Genomic DNA, 23,857 nt, shown 5'->3' with positions numbered 1-23,857 from the left:
CGTGCGCGGATTTCGCGCACCCATTGACTTCAATGGGTGCGTGATGCGCGAAAAACGGGCAAATATAGGACGCAGCGTGAAAATCACTGACAGTCTGAATGGTCCCATTGACTAACATAGGTCCGTGCGAGGCGCGTGAAAATCACGCGCGTTTCACGGACGTATTATACGTTTGTCTGAATTAACCCTAATGCTGCAGTTCTGTTGCGTTTTTAAAGGAAATAATTGATGGACATTGTATTCACCGGTGTTGAAGTTTGTTAGGTGCCCCCTGTATATAGTTCATTACAATACATTGCAGAACTGTTAGGGTATGTTCACACGGCCTATTTTCGGCTATTTTGTTAAAACAACTGCCGTCACACGAACCTATGCTATTCAATGGGGCCATTCAGACATGCAGTGTTTTTCATGCAGCATGTTTCCGTTGCGTGAAACTCACTGCATATCCTATACTTGTGCGTTTTTTTGCGCATCACGTACCCATTGAAGTAAATGGGTGCGTGAAAATCACGGACAGCACACGGACGCACATCCGTGTGCTGTCCGTGATTCACGCACAAGTTCATAAGAAATAAAGAGAAAAAATAATAAATAAATAAACAAATGTGCACATAAAGACTTCAACAACTGATGCCACCCGGAACACACAAGGATGCCAAATGGACCTGCAATGCATGACAAACGTGTCCATTTTCTTCAAAATGGACACATTCGTGTGAATTAGGCCTTAGGGTATGTTCACACGGCAACGCTAATTACGTCTGAAATTATGGAGATGTTTTCAGGCGAAAACAGCTCCTGAATTTTAAACGTTTTGACAAGTGCACGCGTTTTTTGCGGCGTCTTTTATGGACGTAATTGGAGCTGGTTTTCATGGGAGTCAATGAAAAACGGCTCCAATTACGTCCCAAGAAGTGACATGCACTTCTTTGAGGTGGGCGTCTTTTTAGATGCCGTCTTTTGTCAGCGGCGCGTAAAAAAAAGCCAGTCTGCACAGAACACCGTAAGACCCATTGAATTCAATGGGCAGATGTTTGCAGACGGTTTGGAGCCGTGTTTTCGGGCGTAATTCGAGGCGTAAAACGCCTGAATTACGTCCGTAAATAGGGCGTGTGAACATACCCTCAGGGTCAGTTCAGACGTTGTGCAAATACTGTGGAGTTTCCGCAACGGAATTCGTTGCGAAAAAATGCGCAGCTGAATACTGTAGCAGCAAAGTGGATGAGATAGAACAAATCTCATCCACACGCTGCGTAAAAACTGAGTGGAAAAACCGCTCAGAAATTTACCTGCGGTGCGGAGTTTCATTCCACAGCATGTCAATTGTATTTTCGTAAAAGCTGCTTATTTGTTGCGGATTTTCCCCATTGAATTCAATAGGGCGGTAAAACCCGCAACAAACAGCAGTTGTTGCTTTTTTTGTGGCATATTTGCAGCGATTCCGCTGCAAAAAAATACGGAACTCAGCCTTAGAAGACTTATCTTTAACCACTTGATGACTGGTGGGGTTTACTGCTGCATTCTGTCGAAAAGGTATTCTTACAGTACAGATGTAGGAATAAAAGGGGCCACGTACACATCAGTGTTTTTTGCGGATCCATTGTTTCGTTCCGCAAATTATATAACATGTCCTATCCTTGTCTGGTTTTGTGTTCCCGTGCCACCATTTTAGCCTAAGGGGTCCACAAAAATAATGGTCAGCACACGGAAGCCACTCATGTGCTGTCCGCATTTTGCTGATACGTTGCTAGGAAACACCTGGGAAATCCGATGACGTGACCTGTCTAAGGGTGTGGACCACAAAATACAGATGACCCACGGAAACAGCATGGCCGTAATAAACGGACACATCGAACGGAAACTAAGATTCGTAGTTTGCGGCCCGATCAATGGCAATGGTTGTGTGCGTGAGCCCTTAAAACGTTAAATGCACTGCGGCAAGAAACGTTAACTTGACTTTTCAATGGCTTTCGTTGTGTGATATTACTCTGCAGCAAGTTATCAGAGTCAAGTTAAACTTTTGCTACATCTGTACCTAACGGATACTAATAATACTGTATATGAATTTTGCAAGCTTTCACGATTGTTTGAAGTACACTACACAATTTCATTGTGTAGCTGCCCTAATATAGCAGTAACAAATATGTGCACACCGTTATATTGCCTAAGATGGAGTAGGGACAGGATTGGATAGGATAAAGGTGGCAAAAATTGTGTAATGGAAGGTTAAATTGAAACAAAGGTAACAAAGTAAGAATAACATGAAAACATGCAACAACAATAACACCACAGATAGTGGCCTACTTGTAACTACTTTGCCTTCCCCCGGGAGGGGGAAATTCCTGTGAATTTCAGTAATGGTTTAATAACACTATAGACATGGTAACTTTCCTATTGTAAGTCTAAGGCTGGGTTCACACGTGGCGGAATTTCACTTAAATTCCGCTGCGGACACTCCGCAGCGTTAATCCGCAGCAGAGCCGTTTGTCCATTGACTTACACTTTAATTTAGCAGTGTTCGTTTAGACGAGGCGTAAAATTCCGCTGCGGAGCATAGGCTGCGGAGCGGAATTTGGTGTCCGCAGCATGCTCTGTCTGTTGCGGAGCAGTGGCGGACTCATGGCGGAATTTCTCCATTGACTTCAATGGAGATTCTAATTTCCGCAATGAAGTCCGCAGCTGTCATGCACATGTTATGTGTGCTGCGGATCCGTCTTGCTTTTTTAACTTGACATTTCTTCATTCTGGCTGGACCTATGTATTTCTAGGTCTACAGCCAGACTGAGGAAGTCAATGGGGCTCCCGTAATGACGGGAGCGTTGCTAGGAGACGTCAGTAAATAGTCACTGTCCAGGGTGCTGAAAGAGTTAAGCGATCGGCAGTAACTGTTTCTGCACCCGGGACAGTGACTACCGATCCCAATATACATGTATCTGTAAAAAAAAATGAAGTTCATACTTACCGAGAACTCCCTGCTTCTGTCTCCAGTCCGGCCTCCCAGGATGACGTTTCAGTCTAAGTGACGGCTGCAGCCAATCACAGGCTAATAACAGGCTGCAGCGGTCACATGGACTGCCGCGTCATCCAGGGAGATCGGGCTGGATGCCGAAGGAGGGACGCGTCACCAAGACAACGGGCGGTAAGTATGAATTTCTTTGACTTTCACAAGGGAAAGTGCTGTCCCTTCTCTCTATCCTGCACTGATAGGGAGAAGGGAAGTACTTTTACCGCAGTCCGCAGCAGCTAGTCCGCATCAATTTACTGCACATTTTGTGCAGATCCGCAGCAGAATCTGCAACGCAGATTCTGTGCGGCATTGATGCGGACAGTTGCGGAGGAAATCCGCCACGTGTGGTCATGCCCTAAAAATAAAGCTCTGGTGGTTTTCACATTAAATTATGTAATTGCCTAATATAATTTTGTCCCGTTACAAGACGGAGTGATAATATGCCTGCAGGGCTGTGGGTAATTGAATCAAATCCCATAATAACACTATATTAAGAAACAGCTCACAGTGTAGATCCCCTATATTTAAACCAGCTTGAAACCAAGCTTTTCTTTAAATGTTTCCCTCTTCTGCATTAAAGAACCATTTTTTGTGTTGTTTCTTCTTAACTAGTGAATGATTTTTGGTGCTAACCCCCAATGAATAGCAATAAGACAGCCAGAGTTACTTTAGAGAATGAGAAGAAAAGGGGCTGCAGTGATGGGAGGGGAGGTTTCCAGCCGAGTATGCCCAAAAGGCCTAGCAGCACCACATCTCATCATTGATGTCCATCAAATGCATTGGGCAGTCCTCCAATCCTTTAAACACAATGGTGTAATGGGAACAAAATGAAGTCCACCATGCAGTGTAGAAAGATTTGTTGGCACAGGGATGCTACATCTGAAGAATTCGATTTCACTATTTGTCCTGTACTGATGAAGAAAACGTGCTGTGATATTATAAGACGATATACAAATGGTGCAGGCCAAACTGCTAGTCTGAGCCAAAGCTTCTACCATTAGATTATAAAATGTTAGTAAAAAGACCATGAAGCTCAGAATTTGAACATGTTAATGTGGCTTTTCCAGTCTCACAATACAGCAGATTTTCCATTTAGAATTCTAGGCTTGGGAACCTTACAGTTGTAACAGCAGCCATATTGGTGGCATTGTTGGTCTACTGGTGATACTGGTGGCCAATCAGTATGAATAGAAGTTTTAACAACTATGGACAACTCAACTATTTTCTAATGATAATTATTATCCACAGGATATGCCATGAATTATTGAAAGGCATGGGTCGCACCTCTGGGACTGGCGCCTATTGTAAGAACAGGGGTCTCGTTAATTGGCGCCACAGTCTTCAAAAAATAGAATGGAGAGGGGGCCATCTCTCCATTGGGTTTCTACAGAGACTTCGGAGCCATGAATCAGCCAATGAGGGTTCACAGGATGCACGCTCTCCCAATAGGTGAAGGTCCAAGAGTGGGAGCCACACCTATTAGGAATTTATTACATATGATGTGGATTTGCCATAAATGTATTAAAAAGCACTGATGAGAATAGCTGCGTCTGGCATAGTCCTTTACCTTGCTACACCCTACAGAGTGAAATTAGATTTCCGCTATAATTGACGACATTTTTCTGATATAAGTTATAATAAATTTCTGGGCAACAGCGTGGGCGGCATAAAATTCCAAAAAGTTGCCATTTTCACAGCCAATTTGTGACTTTTGGGCCTTTTGCGACTTTCTACGACAGAAAACTGCTGTAGAAAAGTTAATAAATTCCCCACAATAGCTATAAACTATACACAAAATCATACCAAAAAATCCTGTTAAATATAAATATTCAGAATCTCAGACTTCAAACAGTGGAATTATTGTATGGATAGGATGAGGAAATGCCACTGGTATAAAGGGAAAATGGCCAATATCAAGTGACATGGGTAATTCTTTAATTTTTTACATATAATTCTAATGTCGGTCTGAAATAAAGGTCCTCAATGTTTTCTAGCATGAGCCACATTCAGATATACAACAGGTGGTGTTGAGGCACTTAAATGTATTAAAAATATATTAACTAAATGGTAGATATGGTTCTTAGCCTAATTTGCCAGTGATATGGTTTTGACCCAAGTACCAAATTAAGTAATCCTGACATCCCTGGTAGTATTGAAGGACAAGAGTATCCGCAAATGGCAACATCGATAGCGCCACATGCAGGGACCCTAGAGTCACATGGGACTCCTGAGAGATTTGGGGGGACGCTGCACTAGGCACTTGTAGCTCTAAAAAAGATTCCGCAACTGAGTAACGCGTAGTTTTTATTTTCCCTTTTTTATGGGAAAACATAGGAAGAAATGTATGCTATTGTATTATTAACAACATTTCCCATTCGTGTCTACATCAAGGTTAACTGATTTTCAGTGACAATTTCTTACAGGCTATAATAATCACTCAGCATTTTTCTATAACAACAAAACCACTCAATTTATTAGAGACGTGAGCCTCGCCATGACTGGTACAGAGATTCAGACCTCCGGACCTTACGTCTTGTGATGAGGTCAGTCATTTGCTTTACTGCACCTGAGTGGAAGCAAATGACTGACTAACATACACAGGGAAAAACGAGCAGAAGTCTGATTCTCCAGAGCATGACCTCTACTAGTAAATGAGAAACGCGTCTGCTGTATTTCTTTACTTTCATTATTTTTGTTATTTAATTATATGCAAAGTGATGCAATTAACTGGCCATAAACATTCGATTTGACAGCAGGACAAATACGTGTTTAATCTGACCAGTCTTTTGCTTTTTTTATGGAGATTAGCAGCACCAAACAAGTCTGGTAGCTGCTTAGCTCCACGATTGAATTAACATGCGTATTTGACTGAGCCAGATGTGCTTAATAGGTAATAAGGACTGACAAGTGTCATTTATCCAACAGTTATCTCTTTGGCGAGCTTTAGCAGGCGGATGCTTTATTTCCTATTTTCATTATATCCTTTCAAATGTTTATAGTATGATCTGTTTGATAATGTAAGGAATAAATCTTAGAAATCACTATTTTCACAGACTGTACGCCCATACTCATCTTAATAAGATACAGAAAAAATACAGACAAGAAATATGGATCGTTTTGCCTGTATGTGGCTGTGTTTTAACTTATATCAGTGTTTTTTTTATACGTATTCAACCGTATTGCTATACGTATTTAGTTCCATTTTACAAGTCCACCTTGAATAATGATGTAAATATGGATGCTAGATTATTTCATATTCCACTAACTTCAGTGGGAAAAATAGGGATCTAATGCAGCCGCCTCTGTCTATTTGGATATATGGACTATGCACTGAAATGTATAAAAAATACTACTACTAATATTAGGATCTTCCAAATACAGAGGTAATAACCATAGAATATACAGTATATTTGTGTGAATGAGAACTTCAGTGAGACAATGGAAATTTTGCACCAACTGAAAAAATCTCCAACTTAACCAAATTAAATGGACACATGTTGACTATTAAACATATTTTATATATATATATATATATATATATATATTTTTTTTATTTATTTATTTATTTATTTATTTTTTATTTTATTTATTTATTTATTTTTTTTAAAATAAAGATTCAGATTGAAGGATTCCTGAATACATGTTTACAGTATGTACAAAATGTTATATCGTAAAAAGAACTGGGAGAACAGAGCTTGGGCCATTACATCTAACATCCCTTCCATTCCCTCTAACAAAAGTCTATGTGCTTGCAAACACATAAGTGGATTTATGGGTCACTTCCTTCTGTGTGCACCACAGACCAAGACCTTCAATCCCCTTGGAGTAAAGGACATTTATGGTATTTTGACCTTTAGCGTCAAGATGACCATAATCTGTCACTATCAATTCTGCATCATCAGCCCTTAAAGACGAGGCTGGACGCAGCCTGCAGGGCTTAGGAGGGAAGCCTCCATGACAGCCCTAGGAGGGAAAGGGTTAACTTCGTAGGGAAAGTTAGAGGTGGAGGAGGGACAGGGAGGAGTTAGGGGGCCGTTACGGAGCTTCCCGCTGTTTTTCGGCAGTGAGCCGGAAGCAGCGGGAGAAGTAACACTCACACAAGTAAGCTCCCGTTGCCCCGCTCTGTACTGCATGTCTGAGGCTGAGATTCTTGCGCGGCTGCGTGCCGCTGCTGTGCACCACGGTCCCGGTTGGTTGGAGGAGACCGTGGCTGCACTTACAATGATCCCCGACGCCGATTCGCCACGTCAGGCACGGCATATGAGGTCTGTTGCAGTGGGGGACAGGCTCCCCTCCCCCGGCCCCCTTCCTGGCAGTAATATGGCGGCGGGGGGGGAGTCTACAACACCCGCTCCTGCTCAGAGGAGGCAGAGAGCGTCGCCGGGGGTGACGGCGACTCAGGCCGGGTCTGCCCGTCGCTCCCGGCGGTCCCGACCTCCAGAACGCCTCAGCCCTGAGGTGGTCCCGCGGACACGGCGTCGCAGGGGGAGCCCTAATATGGACGCTGCAGGCCAGGCAGCTGGGAGGACCGTCCCTTCCCAGGCCCTGCGTCCTGGCAGGAATCCCAGGCCGCGACGGGGTCCGGCGGTTCTCAGGGAGTCGCAGGCCGGGCTCCCTGTCACCCCCCCCCCATCAGATGCAAGATCGGGAAGACTGGTTACGGCCGCCCCGCCTGGTGATGCTCCGGCCAGGGGGCAGGCTTCATCAGGATCGTCGAGACGGACGCCTAGACCTGCAGCGACGTCGAGGCAACAGGTCCGGTCGGAAGTTTGGATTCCAGCGGTCGGGCGGCAGGTTGCCGGCCCATCTGCCAGCGCGTCATCATCCCCGGTTCGGAGATGTCGGTGGGATGGCCAGTCGTCGGCGAGAGAGGAGCTGGAAGACGGTGAAATAGACGTGTATCGGCGAGGGCAGGATGGTCCGGCTGACGGGAACACAGCGCCTGTGCAGCCCGGTGAGTGCATAACTCCATCTTTGTCGTATCCAGCGATTTTTATGTCGGGTGTCGGCAGGGGGGCTGCTAGCGTCGCATCGGTGGCCGGTAGTGGCGCGGGCGGGCGCGACGGCGCGGGTCTAGCGGACTTGGTGGGTTGCTTGCGGGAGCTGGTCGGGCGTCTAGATAGGGCGGCGGCGCCAGTAGTTACGGAGGTGTCCCCGGCGGTAGTTTGGGAAGGCCCCAGGGAAGTGGGACTGTTACAGGCGCGTCCCGTAATGGCGGCTACGGAGGCGGTCGCGGTGTCGGTACAGACCGAGGCCCAAAAAGACGGCGATCGGGTGCGTATTGATGATCGTGCTCGCGGGGAGGTGTATGTTTGCTTTGAAGGTCCGTTGGGGGCGCACTTAAAGCAGGAGGTGCGTGAGCGTATTTGGAAGGACGAATACGTTGAGATTTTTTCTCTTCTGCCGCTTGCTAAATTCAATTTGGATAGGAGCAAGCGGGATGAGAGCAAGAAGGACGAGGAGGAGCGTCGGCGGTATAGGCTTATCCCGCAGACGTTCGTTAATTGGTCGCAGGCGTTCGCCATCTTAGCCAGTGTAATAGGAGAAAAGGCGCCGGAAAATTGTTCGGCGTTGTTTTGTTATTTTGACGCCATTGGGGAGGCTCATCGGGTGTACGGGGGGCAGGCTTGGCTCAGATACGATGAGCAATTCCGTCAGCGAAAAGCGGTTCGGCCGGCGATTCAGTGGGACCAGAAGGATATTGCTCTCTGGTTAAGGGTCACGGCTCCGGTTAGGCAGCCCTTTCCCGGGAGCGTTGGCCAAGGGGGCCAGTCCAGTCAGGTCGGACAGGGCGGTGGGGCAAAGTTGGGATTCTGCTGGCAATTCAACGATGGCCAGTGTAAGTTTGGGGCCACGTGCAAGTTCAAGCACGTGTGTTCGGAGTGTAATGGTGCATCCCATGGGGCGGCAAAATGTATGCGAAAAAAGAGGTCAGGGAACCAGTCCTCCTCGGCTGGTCAAGGGGTTGTCACCGGTGAGGGTGGAAAGGATGGCCCCCTATCTAAATGAGTATCCGGATAGGGCTGCGGCGAAGTTGCTTTACGAAGGGTTTAGTGTTGGTTTTATTATTCCTCCGCCTCCTTATGAGGTCCCGGTTACGCGGAGGAACCTTAAATCGGCCTACTTGCATGCTGAGGTCGTGTCAAAAAAGTTGTTTAAAGAAGTTTCGTTAGGCCGCATGGCGGGGCCTTTTATTGATCCGCCAATAAAGGATTTAGTCGTGTCCCCATTGGGTATTGTTCCAAAGCGCGAGCCCCAAAAATTCCGGTTGATTCAGCACTTATCGTTTCCCAAGGGTTTGTCGGTAAATGACGGGATTGATCATGAGTTGTGCTCCGTAGTGTATACCTCATTCGATAAAGCGGTGGGGTTAGTTCGTGCTGCGGGTCCAGGCGCGCTGCTCGCAAAAACCGACATCGAGGCGGCGTTCAGGTTGTTGCCAGTTCATCCAGAAAGCCAACGGCTGTTGGGTTGTTTTTGGAATGGGGCTTTTTACGTGGATCGGTGCCTTCCGATGGGGTGTTCCCTTTCTTGCGCGTACTTCGAGGCTTTTAGTAGCTTCGTGGAGTGGGTGACGAAGGGTGTAGCCGGGGTCGATTCGTTGATACATTACTTAGACGATTTCTTGTGCGTCGGCCCGGGGGGTTTGCCCGTTTGCGGTAATCTGCTTCACGCACTGCAGAAGGTTGCGAGGGATTTTGGGATCCCTTTGGCGCCAGAAAAGACTGAGGGCCCGGTAACGACGATTTGTTTTTTGGGAATTGAGATAGATTCGGTGGCTATGGAGTGTCGTCTTCCGATGGATAAGTTGGGGGCTTTGAGTCAGGAGGTACGTCGGGCTTGCAAGTTAAAAAAAATTACGCTGCGGGAGATTCAGTCGTTGCTGGGGAAGTTGAATTTCGCCTGCCGGATTATGCCAATGGGGAGGGTGTTCGGTAGACGGTTGGCGGCGGCTACGGCGGGAGTGCGTGCGGCACATCACTTCGTACGGCTCAAGGAGGAGCATCGGGCTGATTTGCAGGTATGGGATGACTTCTTGGGCCAGTATAACGGTCGGTCGCTATGGATGGCTCCAGCGCAGGATACGAGTGATTTGAATATTTTTACGGATGCAGCTGGAGCGGGCGGTTTTGGAGCTTATGGGGGGGGTCCGTGGTGCGCGGGTCAATGGCCGGCTAGCTGGGTGTCCAGTGGACTCACGCGGAATCTGGCCCTGCTCGAGCTGTTCCCCATCGTGGTTGCGGCGACCATCTGGGGGGACAGGCTCAGGGATAAGAAGGTTCGTTTTTACTGCGACAACATGGGGGTGGTGCTGGCCATTAACAACATCACGGCGTCCTCTCCTCCGGTAATTCAGTTGTTGCGACATTTAGTGTTGGTGTGCTTGTCATTGAACGCGTGGGTGGTGGCGGTGCACGTGCCGGGGGTACGGAATTGTATCGCTGATGCTCTTTCTCGCTCGCAGTGGGACCGGTTTCGGCAATTGGCACCGGGAGCGGAACGTCTCGGTTTGGTCTGCCCGGAACATCTTTGGGATCTGGTCTCGGTCCCGTAGAACGATTGGTGAAAAGGTCTTTGGCGCGCTCAACGTGGAGTGCTTATTCTGCTTGCTGGAGGCAGTGGGAGGAGTGGGTAAGAGAGTTGGGTGATGTCAACACGGATAGAGACAGGTTGGTGGCACTTTTGTACTGGTTAGGGGACGCCTGGGAGGCGGGGTTTTCATTGGCAAAGGTTAACCGCTTCATGTCGGCGGTGGCGTTTGGTTTCAAGTTACGGGGCTTTAGGGATGTGTCTAAGGAATTCTTAGTGGGGCAGGCTTTGAAGGGTTTGCGCCGAGGTAGGGTCGAGGCGGATCGTAGAAGGCCTGTGTCGTTTTCTCTGCTGAGCTCTTTGGGCGGATCATTAGCATCGGTCTGTCGTTCTTCGGCCGAGATGAGGTTGTTTCGGTTAGCTTTTTCTTTGGCGTTCTTTGGGGCATTTAGAATCGGCGAGTTGGTTTCGCCGAGTACCAAGCAAGCTGGGGGGTTGAGACTGAGAGACGTGAGCCTATATACAGATCGGTTGGAGGTATGGTTGCGTCGGTCAAAGACTGACCAATTAGGAAAGGGGAAGCTGATAGTGTTGTTCGCTCTCCCGGGTTCGGCTATGTGCCCGGTGGCGTGCAGGCAGGGTTTTAAGCCACAAGTGGGGTCTCCGGAGTTGCCATTGCTATGTCACGAGGACGGGTTATTTTTGTCTAGATTTCAATTTAGAGCTGTATTCAAAAAATGCTTGGCGGCGGTCGGTGTTGCGGCGGACGCGTACTCATCTCATTCCTTCAGGATTGGCGCAGCAACGGAAGCAGGGCGCTGGGGGTTGGATGATGAGGGGGTGCGGCGCATCGGTCGTTGGGAGTCCAACAGATTTAGGTCTTATGTCCGCCCCCATCTGTTATGAGTTTTGCCGTTTGCACTTATAAGAATGTTTTGTGTGGTGGTATTTAACTTGCTTTTCCGTTTCAGATCCGCCTCCGTGTTTGGTGTGGTTGCTGGGCCACTCTTACGTGCATTGGGGGGCTTTGAGGGCGGACGTCCGCCCGGACGGTCGCCAGTTGCGCATTCCGCGACAGGATGCGGTTTTGCATTGGCTGGGATTTAGAGGTATGTCGTGGAGTAGGGTGTTAGCGGAATTCCAGACATATGCCCGGCTTGATAGGGTCCCGGAGATCTTGGTCTTGCACGTGGGTGGGAACGATTTGGGTGTCCGCCCTTTTCGTGAGTTGGTGCGGGATATTAAACACGATATGTTGTGTTTGTGGGTTTCTTATCCCAGGTTGGTAATTGTGTGGTCGGACATTGTCCCAAGAAAACATTGGCGGCTGGCTAGGTCAGTGGAAAGAGTCAATAAGGCTCGCATTAAGGTTAATCGCGCGGTGTCCCGATTTGTAGCCAAAAACGGGGGCATTTGTGTTCGGCACAGGGACTTGGAGTCAGGAGTGGGGAACTACTGGAGGAGCGATGGGGTTCATTTGACCGAGGTTGGGATTGATCTGTGGAGCTTGGCAATAGCAGAAGGAATTGAAAGGGCGGTGGTGGTGTGGCGGAACTCACAGGCTTAAGGTGGTCAAGGCCTGTTTCGCTGTGGCGGGGGGAGTCCTTGAGGCCAGTCAGTACAAAATTGGTGGGGGGGTCGCATCGGGGGTATGCGTCCCCCAAAAAAGGTACATGGTTGAAGACTTCATCAGGTGTTATCCCTTTGAAGTGGTCTTCTGGTGGAAGGTATATCACTCGAAGGCTTCATCGGGTGTTATCCCTTTGAAGTGGACTTCTAGTGGTCGGTATAGCACTTGAAGGCTTCATCGGGTGTTATCCCCTTGAAGTGGACTTCTGGTGGTTGGAGCCATCTGCAGAGGTCAGTGGTGCCTCCGAGCTGGTTTACGGCTGGAGGTAATTGGTGGTTTGCAGATGGCTAACTCGAGGTGTGTAAAAAAGGAATATCTAAAATGGCTTCAAGGACTGCCCCTGCTCGGTCTAATGTTAACGTTAAATTGTTATTTATGATTCTGACCCATGTTGGGTCATGTGAATTATTAGGAGGAATTCTCTGGTGGATTCCTAATTAGTTATCCGAATGTTTCGGATTTAATTTGGTTTTAAAACTGTGAAATTAATAAAACGGCTGCTGTGGCCATTTCACATCCAACCTCGGTGTCACGTGTCTTTTCCTAAAGGTGGGGGTGAAGGGATTGGTAGGGATAAGGGAAGGTGCACTAACACACGACTCTACTTAGGCAGGTCAAGACGAGGCTGGACGCAGCCTGCAGGGCTTAGGAGGGAAGCCTCCATGACAGCCCTAGGAGGGAAAGGGTTAACTTCGTAGGGAAAGTTAGAGGTGGAGGAGGGACAGGGAGGAGTTAGGGGGCCGTTACGGAGCTTCCCGCTGTTTTTCGGCAGTGAGCCGGAAGCAGCGGGAGAAGTAACACTCACACAAGTAAGCTCCCACCCTCCCTCCCATTTGGTGTTATCCCTTGTGGTCTTTATTAATTCTGTTTATGAGTGTGGCAATTTTATTGTGTGCTTATTTAACATGTTTTTTTTTTTTTTTTTCTTTTCATTCGGAGTAGGTCCTGGTGTCATGGCAGCTGGCGGGGGGAGTCCTTGAGGCCAGTCAGTACAAAATTGGTGGGGGGGTCGCATCGGGGGTATGCGTCCCCCAAAAAAGGTACATGGTTGAAGACTTCATCGGGTGTTATCCCTTTGAAGTGGTCTTCTGGTGGAAGGTATATCACTCGAAGGCTTCATCGGGTGTTATCCCTTTGAAGTGGACTTCTAGTGGTCGGTATAGCACTTGAAGGCTTCATCGGGTGTTATCCCCTTGAAGTGGACTTCTGGTGGTTGGAGCCATCTGCAGAGGTCAGTGGTGCCTCCGAGCTGGTTTACGGCTGGAGGTAATTGGTGGTTTGCAGATGGCTAACTCGAGGTGTGTAAAAAAGGAATATCTAAAATGGCTTCAAGGACTGCCCCTGCTCGGTCTAATGTTAACGTTAAATTGTTATTTATGATTCTGACCCATGTTGGGTCATGTGAATTATTAGGAGGAATTCTCTGGTGGATTCCTAATTAGTTATCCGAATGTTTCGGATTTAATTTGGTTTTAAAACTGTGAAATTAATAAAACGGCTGCTGTGGCCATTTCACATCCAACCTCGGTGTCACGTGTCTTTTCCTAAAGGTGGGGGTGAAGGGATTGGTAGGGATAAGGGAAGGTGCACTAACACACGACTCTACTTAGGCAGGTCATGAGGGATAATGCCAGTGCCACTAACACTTGTAACCTCCCATAGAGAGACCTATCTGTTCCCACACACACTCATGGCAGATGTGATTTCTGTTGTCTTCAGACAATGCAGGAAGCTCCCCCACTGTGTCGGAGCGCAGGAAGCTGCCCTTAGACATTACTTTTATTTTCTATTTTGTCAACCTGGGACACATACTGAACATATCACAAAATACAAAATATTAGCAGCCACTGAAAAGAATAGTATCCACAAAGAAATCTCCGCACTGCTGCATCATAAAACATAAAACAGAGGATTTTCTGTTTTTATTTTAATCCTGCATCTGCAATGAAAACTGTAGTATAACTTTACTTTAAAGGCTATGAACACCTTCGAGGGCATTTTTTTAAATAAATAGATTAGTCAGTGCGTTCAGTGTAACTTTGTAATTAGTCTTTATTAAAAAAATCGTTTTACTTTTGGCGATACAGCTGTTCTTGTATTATACAATATGAAAGAAGTTGCAGGAACATTTCTTAGCACTGTTTCTATAGAACAGAAGTAGTGACAAAACCATTTGTTATAAGTCTATCCATGATTTTGTGGTGCGGTAGAGGTAGAGTTAAAGTTGCCATTTAAAACATGAACTCTTTTAATTCTATTCTGAAGCCGAGTATGAGACGGTTTGACCGAACCTTTATAGAATGTGACTGCCCCTCTTGCTGCAGGTTACACAGTGCAGTATCATGTGCCATATGCCAGGGGCGTAGTTAGGGAAGAGGAAGGGGTGGCATGTGCCCTGGGAGCAAATAGGAGGGAAGGAAAAGGGGGAGCCGCAGCGCCGCTGCTGATCAGGGGCGGAACTACTGCTATAGCAGCCATTGCGGCTGAGGGGGCACGTGCAGCCCGGCCCATAATAAACCGGGCTTGGCAGCACGGGCCCCCTCATTCCCGGTGGCGTCACCTGCTCAGGGCTTACGGGGCCCCGGGCTACTTCCACATTCAATTGTATCTGCGTCCTTAGGACGCAGATACAATTGAATACTATGGCGGAGCAAGGAGCTAGCTTTCTGCCCTGCCATTTACTAAGGCGAAAGGAGAGGATACCTGCGCCGGCCGGCGTGATGATGTCAATGGATCAGGACAGCCTAAGGATCCCATCTCATAGGCTGCTGAAGAGGCTGTGGAGCTGTCCCGTTCGTCGTGGGAACGGGACTATGTGAGTATAAGTTTTTTTTATTTGTTTGGGGGCTGTGTGACAGTATCTACAAGGGGGGCTGTGTGGCACTATCTACAAGGGGAGCTGTGTGGCACTACCTATAGGAGCGTGCGTGGCACTATCTACAAGGTGGGCTGTGTGGCAATATCTACAAGGGGGGCTGTGTGGCACTATCTACAGGAGGGTGTGTGGCACTATCTACAATGTGGGCTGTGTGGCAATATCTACAAGGGGGGCTGTGTGGCACTATCTACAAGGGGGCTGTGACACTATCTACAGGGGTATGTGTGGCACTTTCTACAAGGAGGGGATGTGTTGCTTTATCTACAAGGGAGGTGGCACTATCTACAGTGGGCATGTTTGGCGCTATCTACAAGGGGAGGGTGTGGCACTATCTACAGGCGGGGTGTGTGGCACTATATACAGGGGGTCTGTGTGGCACTATCTACAAGGGGGGTATGGAACTATCTACAGGGGGACTGTGTGGCACTATCTACGAGGGGGGTTGTGTGGCAGTATCTACAAGGGGGGCTGTGTGGCACTCTCTACAGGGGGGCTGTGTGGCAGTATCTACAAGGGGGATGTGTGACACTATCTACAGGGGGTGCTGAGTGGCAGTATCTACAGGGGGCAGTGTGTCGCTATCTACACGGGGTGCTGGGTGGCACTATCTACAGGGGGGGGTGTGTGGCACTTTCTACAAGGAGGGGGATGTGTTGCTTTATCTACAAGGGAGGTGGTACTATCTACAGGGGGCATGTTTGGCGCTATCTACAAGGGGGGTGTGTGGCACTAGCTACAGGCGGGGTGAGTGGCACTATATACAGGGGGACTATGTGGCACTATCTACAAGGGGGGGTTGTGTGGCAGTATCTACAATGGGGATGTGTGGCACTATCTACAGTGGGGGCTGTATGGCACTCTCTACAGGGGAGCTGTGTGGCAGTATCTACAAGGGGGATGTGTTACACTATCTACAGGGGGTGCTGAGTGGCATTATCTACAGGGGGAAGTGCGTTGCTATCTACAAGGGGGGTTTGGCAGTATCTACAGGGGGTGCTGAGTGGCACTATCAACAGGGGGGTGTGTGGCATTATTTACAAGTGGAGGCTGTTCATTATGTCACCATATAGTCTCACTAGCCTCAGTTATACAATCTGTTCTTGTCATGCACACAATCTGTTCTAGTCATGCACACTGACCTCTTTAAATTATTTTCTTTTAATTTATTGTTATGTTAACTACCTTATATAACTATATTGCTTGTAAAATATACAAATGTTTTTATGCTCGAGTTTCATTAAAAAAAATGTGTTTTTTTTTTACGTCATTGATTGGTAGAGAAAGCAAACATGGCGAGGGGGAAGGCGATGTCGGAAACAAAGTTGGGGGGGGGGGTGCCAAACTAAATCTTTGCTCCGGGTGCAGGAGAACCCAGCTGCCTGCCATAAGCAGACCCTGGGCCACATATGATAGATGTATATTGCAGTAGTCAAGGCATGCTGGGAGTTGTAGTTTCACAACAGCTAGAGGGCCACAGGTTGAAGACCACTGGCGTAGGTAATGCTCTGAATTTGTACTCTATTGATTTATATTCACATTATGTTGTGTGGTCTATGATCAATGTTGGCAGTGTTACAGTTTGTGTACGATGTCATGCTTCGCAGTTTACCCTTGTAAATTATTCACGTTTTTCAGTGTCCGTGTATATAAACCTTTTATTGATTCCCGTTGTTGACAACTGATGAGAAGACATCTGGAAAGCAGAGCAGAATATTGTACAAGTGCTGGTATCTGTCTTGACATGGCATCAGATACCCTGCAGCTGCTGTAGACATACTCATATGTTTTTCTCAGAAGCAGAAATGTGTTCTGGATAGTTATCTACCCACAATCTTATTGACTGTATTACAACATAGCCCTAGGCTCCTACCTCTATGCACACTTACTGTTCTGATGCCATTCTCAAAGGCATCACGGGCAAGAGATGCTGGTCCATCCACTGTTTTGCCATCATCATCTGGTCCCCAGCTTGCACTGTAGATATGTACATGCTGTGGGTTTAGACTGAGGGATTTGGCTTCCACCATATCTGTTACATCTCCATCCAACATTCGCACTCCTGTTCATATCCAAAGAGATGTTAGAAAGTCTATTTGGTGCCATTAAATAATTGAATGCCCAGTATACCGGGAATATTGATAAAAAGCAACAATCTTAGTATTTTTGTATTCTATACAACCACACACAACTTAAGGAGCAATTCCTGTGTATGTATAAATGGATACAATATAAACCATATATATCATATATATATATTTGGCAAGGACGTGGTGTCCGAGGCACAGTTAGCTCCACCCACAGCCCAACCTGCAAGAAGCCTGTGAGGAAGGAGATGTGAGTGCTCAGTCTGTCTGTTTTTTTGTGCCTCTATTTGTGTGTCACTGTGTTTGTGCGTGTATAAGTTCCAGTATGTCAGTATGTGTTTCTTTGTGTGTCTAAGTGCCTATATATGTATATATTTCTGTGTGTGCATCTAATACATTATCTGTACTCAGAGTTATCCCTGTGTTATCTGTGGTGTTACATAGGACTGCAGGTAACATCTACATTATCTGTACTCACAGAGTTATCACTGTGTTATCTGTGTTGTTACATAGGACTGCAGGTGACATCTACTACATTATCTGTACTCAGAGAGTTATCACTGTGTTATCTGTGGTGTTACATAGGACTGCATGTAACAACTACTACATTATAGGGTAACAAACGGAAGGACGTCCACGTCCTTTACCCTGGGTGAATAATCTATTATTCACCAAAAGCTTCCACATTTTTATTCGGTTTTAAATTTTGGTAATTAGGTTTTAAAATACACTTATATTTTTTTATAATATTTTTTACAAATACTTATCATTCTTTTTTCTAGCAAACCTGTGTAACGGGTTTTCTATACTAGTCATCATATATATATTTGGCAGGGACGTGGTGTCCGAGGCACAGTTAGCTTCGCCCACAGCCCGACCTGCAAGAAGCCTGTGAGGAAGGAGATGTGAGTGCTCAGTCTGTCTGTTGTTTGTGCCTCTATTTGTCTGTGTGTCTCTGTGTTTGTGTATGTATAAGTTCCAGTATGTGTGTATGTGTGTCTTTGTGTGTGTGTATTTGTTTGTCTAAGTGCATATATATGTATCTGTACAGTGGCGTAGCTATAGGGGTCGCAACGGTCGCAGTTGCGACCGGGTCCCCAGGCCCCCGTTGCCACACAGCGCTGACCACGCTTCCAACTGTATTTGCGTACTACAAATACAGTTCAGTGCAATGCTGGAGCCTGGGGGGCATTATACTGTATAGGGGCATTATACTGTATGGGATAGCTATGGGGGCATTATACTGTATGGGACAGCTATGGGGGCATTATACTGTATGTGGCAGCTATGGAGGGCATTATACTGTATGCGGGGCATTATACTGTATGGGAGCATTATACTGTATGGGACAGCTATGGGGACATTATACTGTATGGGGGCATTATACTGTATGGTGGGCATTATACTGTGCGGGGCATTATACTGTATGGGATAGCTATGGGGTATTATACATTATGGGGGGTGTTATACTGTATGTGGCAGCTATGGGGGCATTATACTGTATGGGATATTATAGTGTATGGGGCAGCTATGGGGGGCATTATACTGTATGGGGCAGCTATGGAGGCATTATACTGTATGGAACACTATAGTATATGGCGCAGCTATGGGGGGTGTGAAAGCAAAAATATTTTCCAAAGTGTTTTAGACTTACTGTATACCTTATATACTCATATCTTTATATGCTTGTACAAGTTAGTTATATTAGAAGGTAGATACTCTGGGACTTTAAGGCAGTAGGCCGTGTGCAAAGTACTACGCAGTAATAATAAGAATTAAAATGGAGAGTCATAGGGCCGGGTGCAAAGCCTACGCAGCAATAATTGGGAAGATAAGGGAACGGCCCCCCTAAGAGCCAATTAAGTTCTGGAACTTTATCTAAACTTTCTGACTCATTTGTTGTTGAAAACTTGTTATTGTCGGAGTATAAATATACGTGCTGATAAGAATAAAGTAGAAGGATTTTCATACAGTAACGTGTCTGTGTGTTTTTACTCCTCCGAGCTGCTCGTACTCATAACATTATTTTTAAAAGCTAATTTGGAACTGGATGGAATTCAAGGCGTGTGGGCTGGTAAATTGCACCCACAGGGGCATTATACTGTATGTGGCAGCTATGGGGGCATTATACTGTATGGGGGCATTATATTGTATGGAGTGCATTATACTATATGAGGCATTATACTGTATGGTGGCAATATACTGTGGGGGCAGCTATGGGGGCATTATACTGTGTGGGGCATTATACTGTGGGCAGCTATAGAGGGCATTATACTGTGTGGGGGCAGATATGGGGCATTATACTGTGGGGTCAGCTATGGGGAGCATTATACTCTGGAGGCATTCATGGGGTCTGTCGGGCAAGGCAGCTGGGTATAGGCGTGCGCAGGGGTCTGGTGCTGTTGGGAAGGGGTAGGGGACCTCAAGCTGAATTCTTGCAACAGGGCCCATGAGCCTTTAGCTATGCCCCTGTATCTGTATGTGTATATATTTCTGTGTGTGCATCTACTACATTATCTGTACTCAGAGTTATCACTTAGGTATCTATGGTGTTTCATAGGACTGCAGGTAACATCTACATTATCTGTACTAAGAGAGTTATCACTGTGTTATCTGTGGTATTACATAGGACTGCATGTAACATCTACATTATCTGTACTCAGAGAGTTATCACTGTGTTATCTGTGGTGTTACATAGGACTGCAGGTAACATCTACTATATTATCTGTACTCAGAGAGTTATCAGAGTGTTTTATCTGTGGTATTACATAGGACTGCATGTAACATCGACATTATCTGTACTCAGAGAGTTATCACTGTGTCTTATCTGTGGTGTTACATAGGACTGCATGTAACATCTACATTATCTGTACTCAGAGAGTTATCACTGTGTGTTTTCTGTGGCTTTACATAGGACTGCAGGTAACACTGCTACATTATCTGTACTCAGAGAGTTATCACTGTGTCTTATCTGTGGTGTTACATAGGACTGCAGGTGACATCTACTACATTATCTGTACTCAGAGTTATCACTGTGTGTAGGGCTAGATCTAGAATCTAGATTTTTCTCAACCCTATGGACGATTTTTGATTTGATTCACGATTTTCATTTAATGCGGATCAAAATTGCGGTCGTGTGCATGGGGCCCTACTTTATGGTTTGAATTACAGGATATATTATAAAAAAAATGCAGACGCCTATGATGTAGTCTTACCACAATCTAAGGCCTTATTCACATGAACGCAGTTGCGTGTGTCATCAGTGTTTGCTGCGTGGCTGCGTGATTTTCACGTATATGCCATGCTTATGAGACGCGGTTTTGAAGTTTAGAAAAAGAAATGAAGGAAGTGCTTTTATTTTTTCCTTCATTTCTTTATCTACTGTTGCGCGAATCACGCGTGTCACACGGAAGTGATTCTGTGTGCCTGCGCGATTTTCACGCACCCATTGACTTTAACGGCCAAGTATAGGATATGTCATGAGTTTTACGCAGAGGATATATGCTGCGTGAAAATCACGGACTGTCTGAACAGCCCCATTCACTAACATAGGTCCGTGCGACGCACGTGATTTTCACGCGCGTATCACGGACGTAATACACGTTCGTGTGAATAAGGCCTAAAAGCATGCAGCATTAAAGAAGACCGATTAGCATAAAATAACAATTCTGGAGCATATTTTCGTAGAACTCTGCGTACCTCATTTATTCCTCCTGGAAATGTATAAATACATTTCCAGCTGGACGTTACCCTTGTCAATAGGGTGTGTCCCTACACAGTCTGGCACTATCCAATCAGTGCTAACAATGTCAGACTCTGTAAACACAATTAACTCATGCATTCCCAATAGTAATAAAAGAGGAACGGCACAACACAGTATTCCAAAAAAGATGCTCCAGCAATATTATTTCTTGGGGAAAAACAAACATGTCAGGAGAGGTGACAAGTCCTCTTTAAGAATAATAATAGAAACAATGATGATGATAAATAAAAACTGACTCGCACCTCCAATCTTTGCATTGAAAGCTATTCCGACTGTACAGTGTGAATTGTTTGCAGTAGCAGCAACTTCTCCAGCACAGCGAGTTCCATGCCTGAAGAGGGTAAAAAAAAATTAAACGTTCATTTACAAAGTGGAAGGAAAGAAATGTGCTGCATGTAAGGCACAATGATGAGAAGGATTTAAGACATACAGCTATTTCACTAACAGTTTTAAGTTACCTGAATTTTCTGTATTCACACATGCCAGTTTGGGTGCAATTTTTTTACGCCTTACTGCCATGATTCATTTGAAAATGTGGAAATAAAGTTGCCTGCACACAATTTTCACGATATGTAATCATACTGGATCAGACTCAGTGGCGGATTAAGTAGATCATAGGCCCTGGGCTGTACCACAAACTTGGGCCCCCCTTCCCCACCGTCGCTCTGCTGTGTCTATAGTGAACACCACCTTTCTGCGCGAGCATTGACAAATGGTTGTTACGATTCCCCTTGTCAAAAGGCTGTGTCCCTACATACTGACAGTCTCCAATCATCGCTGACAGTATCACACGGTGTAGGGACACTTCCTCTTGACAATGGGAATGGTAACACGCATTTGTCTATTAGTCCTGGGTACACAGAGATATGCAGAATACAAGGATTACCTACAACAGACATGTCAGGAGAGGGGACAGATCCCCTATAGATCCAGTGACTCACAAGTGACGTCTTCTCTGATAGGAGCCGTTTTCTTTTCTTCTCCATCTGACGCAGACCGTTATAGCGACTTCTTTTGATGAGACATCTTTGCCCATGACTTCTGCAGCCATTTCCAGCCTCTATAGAAACACAAATTTAGACACCAAGGCCCAGAACAATACATTAAAGGGGTTGTCCGGGCACGGACTGTTTTTTATACTGATGACCTATCGATGTGCCTGGACAACACCTTTTACTCAGACTAATAAATTTGGACCCCAGACTAGATCATAGAATACATACAGGCCCCAGACCTTCTAAACTATTGCAGACCAGACCAGACCCCCTACACAAATACAGACCTCAGAACAAGCACCCTAAATAAATACAGACCTCAGACCAGACCCCTAAATAGACCCCCAGACCTGAACCCCTAAACTAATAATGACCCCAGACCTGACTCCCTTAATACAGACCCCAGACAAGACCCCCTAAACTAATAAAGACCCCTAAAATAATACAGACCCCTAAAAACAGACCCCATAAACGAATACAGACCCCAGACCAGACCCCTAAATACAGACCCCAGAGCAGACCTCCTAAATACAGACCCCAGACCAGACCCCCTAAATACAGACACCAGACCTTAAACTAATACAGACCCCCTAAATACAGACCCAGACCTGACCCCTACACTAATAATGACCCCAGACCTGACTCCCTTAAGTAATACAGACCCCAGACCAGACCCCCTATTCTAATACAGACCCAAGACCATACTACTAAATACAGACCCCTAAATAAAGACCCCTAAACTAATACAGACCCTAGAACAGGCACCCTAAATAGACCCTATAAACCAATACAGACCCCAGACCAGACCCCCTAAATACAGACCCCAGTCCTCAAACTAATACAGACCCCATAAATACCAACCACAGACCCCTTAAACGAACACAGACCCCTAAATATACAGACCCTAAACCCCTTAAACTGATACAGACCCCACACCAGACCCCCTAAATACAGACCCCAGACCTCAAACTAATACAGACCCCCTAAATACCAACCACAGACCCCTTAAACTAACACAGACCCCTAAATATGCAGACCCTAAACCCCTTAAACTGATACAGACCCCACACCAGACCCCCTAAATACAGACCTCTTAAACTAATACAGACACCAAACCTCCTAAATACAGTCCCCAACCAGGCCCCCTAAATACAGACCCCACACCAGACCCCCTAAATACAGTCTCCCTAAATACAGACCCCCTTAAACAAATCCATCCCCTTATACTTACTTTAGCAGCTCTTCTCAGTCTTCTCTGTGGAATTTTGCTGCTGATCAAGGACCTGCGGTCATGTGACCAGCAGGTCTCTAAACAGTAGTAAGAACTTCAGAGATAAGGTCATGTGACCTTATGTCTAAAGGTCCTTTTGCAGGACATACACAATGCAGTTTCGTCGCGGTATTTGCCCCGGGCGGCCGCCCAAAACGCCCTATGATAATCCGCCATTGATCAGACTATACAATTACTGCTAAGTGTGTATGGCATGGGTGGCAATTTGTAGTCTCTTAGAAATTGGCAGAAATTGCTTTTCATCCTCATTGGCCCACATTTATCAATGTATTTGCGCCTTTCTTTTGGCATGCCTATTAATAAATTTGAAGCATCTTGGTCTGTGCTAAAGCCAAAAAATCAAACCTATATCCGTGATGAGCAGGCTTAGATTTGCAAAACTTTTTGCACCATTTTCTGGCTTTAAACATAATAAATTTGTCAGACCACTGTTGACCACTACCCTCCCACTAAACCCTGCCCAACTTCTCATCACTTTTCAAAAAGTGTCAAGAAGAGAGGAAAGTCCCAAATTATAGCGCATGTATGGCGTGTGCCATAATTTGCAACTTTTCTACGTCAAAATATTGAGGAGAACATTGAATGGAGCAGCCATCGAGCATACGTTGCTGCCACTCCATTTAAAGTCTACTGGAAAGATGAGGACATCCAAATACAGTGTTCAGCTGTTTTCGTC

At 46.1% G+C, this 23,857-nt stretch overlaps 1 protein-coding gene across 3 annotated transcripts in view; it reads right to left on the bottom strand.

Annotated features, from left to right (window-relative positions):
• The window catches only part of PCSK5 (proprotein convertase subtilisin/kexin type 5), a 448,720-nt gene that overhangs the window by 285,554 nt on the left and 139,309 nt on the right, over nt 1-23,857 (bottom strand). For all 3 annotated transcript variants that reach the window (XM_075828207.1, XM_075828203.1, XM_075828198.1), the window contains exons 6-7: nt 21,138-21,226; nt 16,935-17,107 (exon numbers count right to left, since the gene is read on the bottom strand). In XM_075828207.1, coding sequence (XP_075684322.1) covers nt 16,935-17,107; nt 21,138-21,226 — 262 coding nt within the window. The remainder of the gene's footprint in view (nt 1-16,934; nt 17,108-21,137; nt 21,227-23,857) is intronic.

Source organism: Rhinoderma darwinii, chromosome 1 (genome assembly GCF_050947455.1).
Source record: "Rhinoderma darwinii isolate aRhiDar2 chromosome 1, aRhiDar2.hap1, whole genome shotgun sequence".
Lineage (NCBI taxonomy): Eukaryota > Metazoa > Chordata > Amphibia > Anura > Rhinodermatidae > Rhinoderma > Rhinoderma darwinii.
Note: the sequence above shows the minus strand (reverse complement) of the source record. Positions and strands in the feature narration are given on the sequence as shown.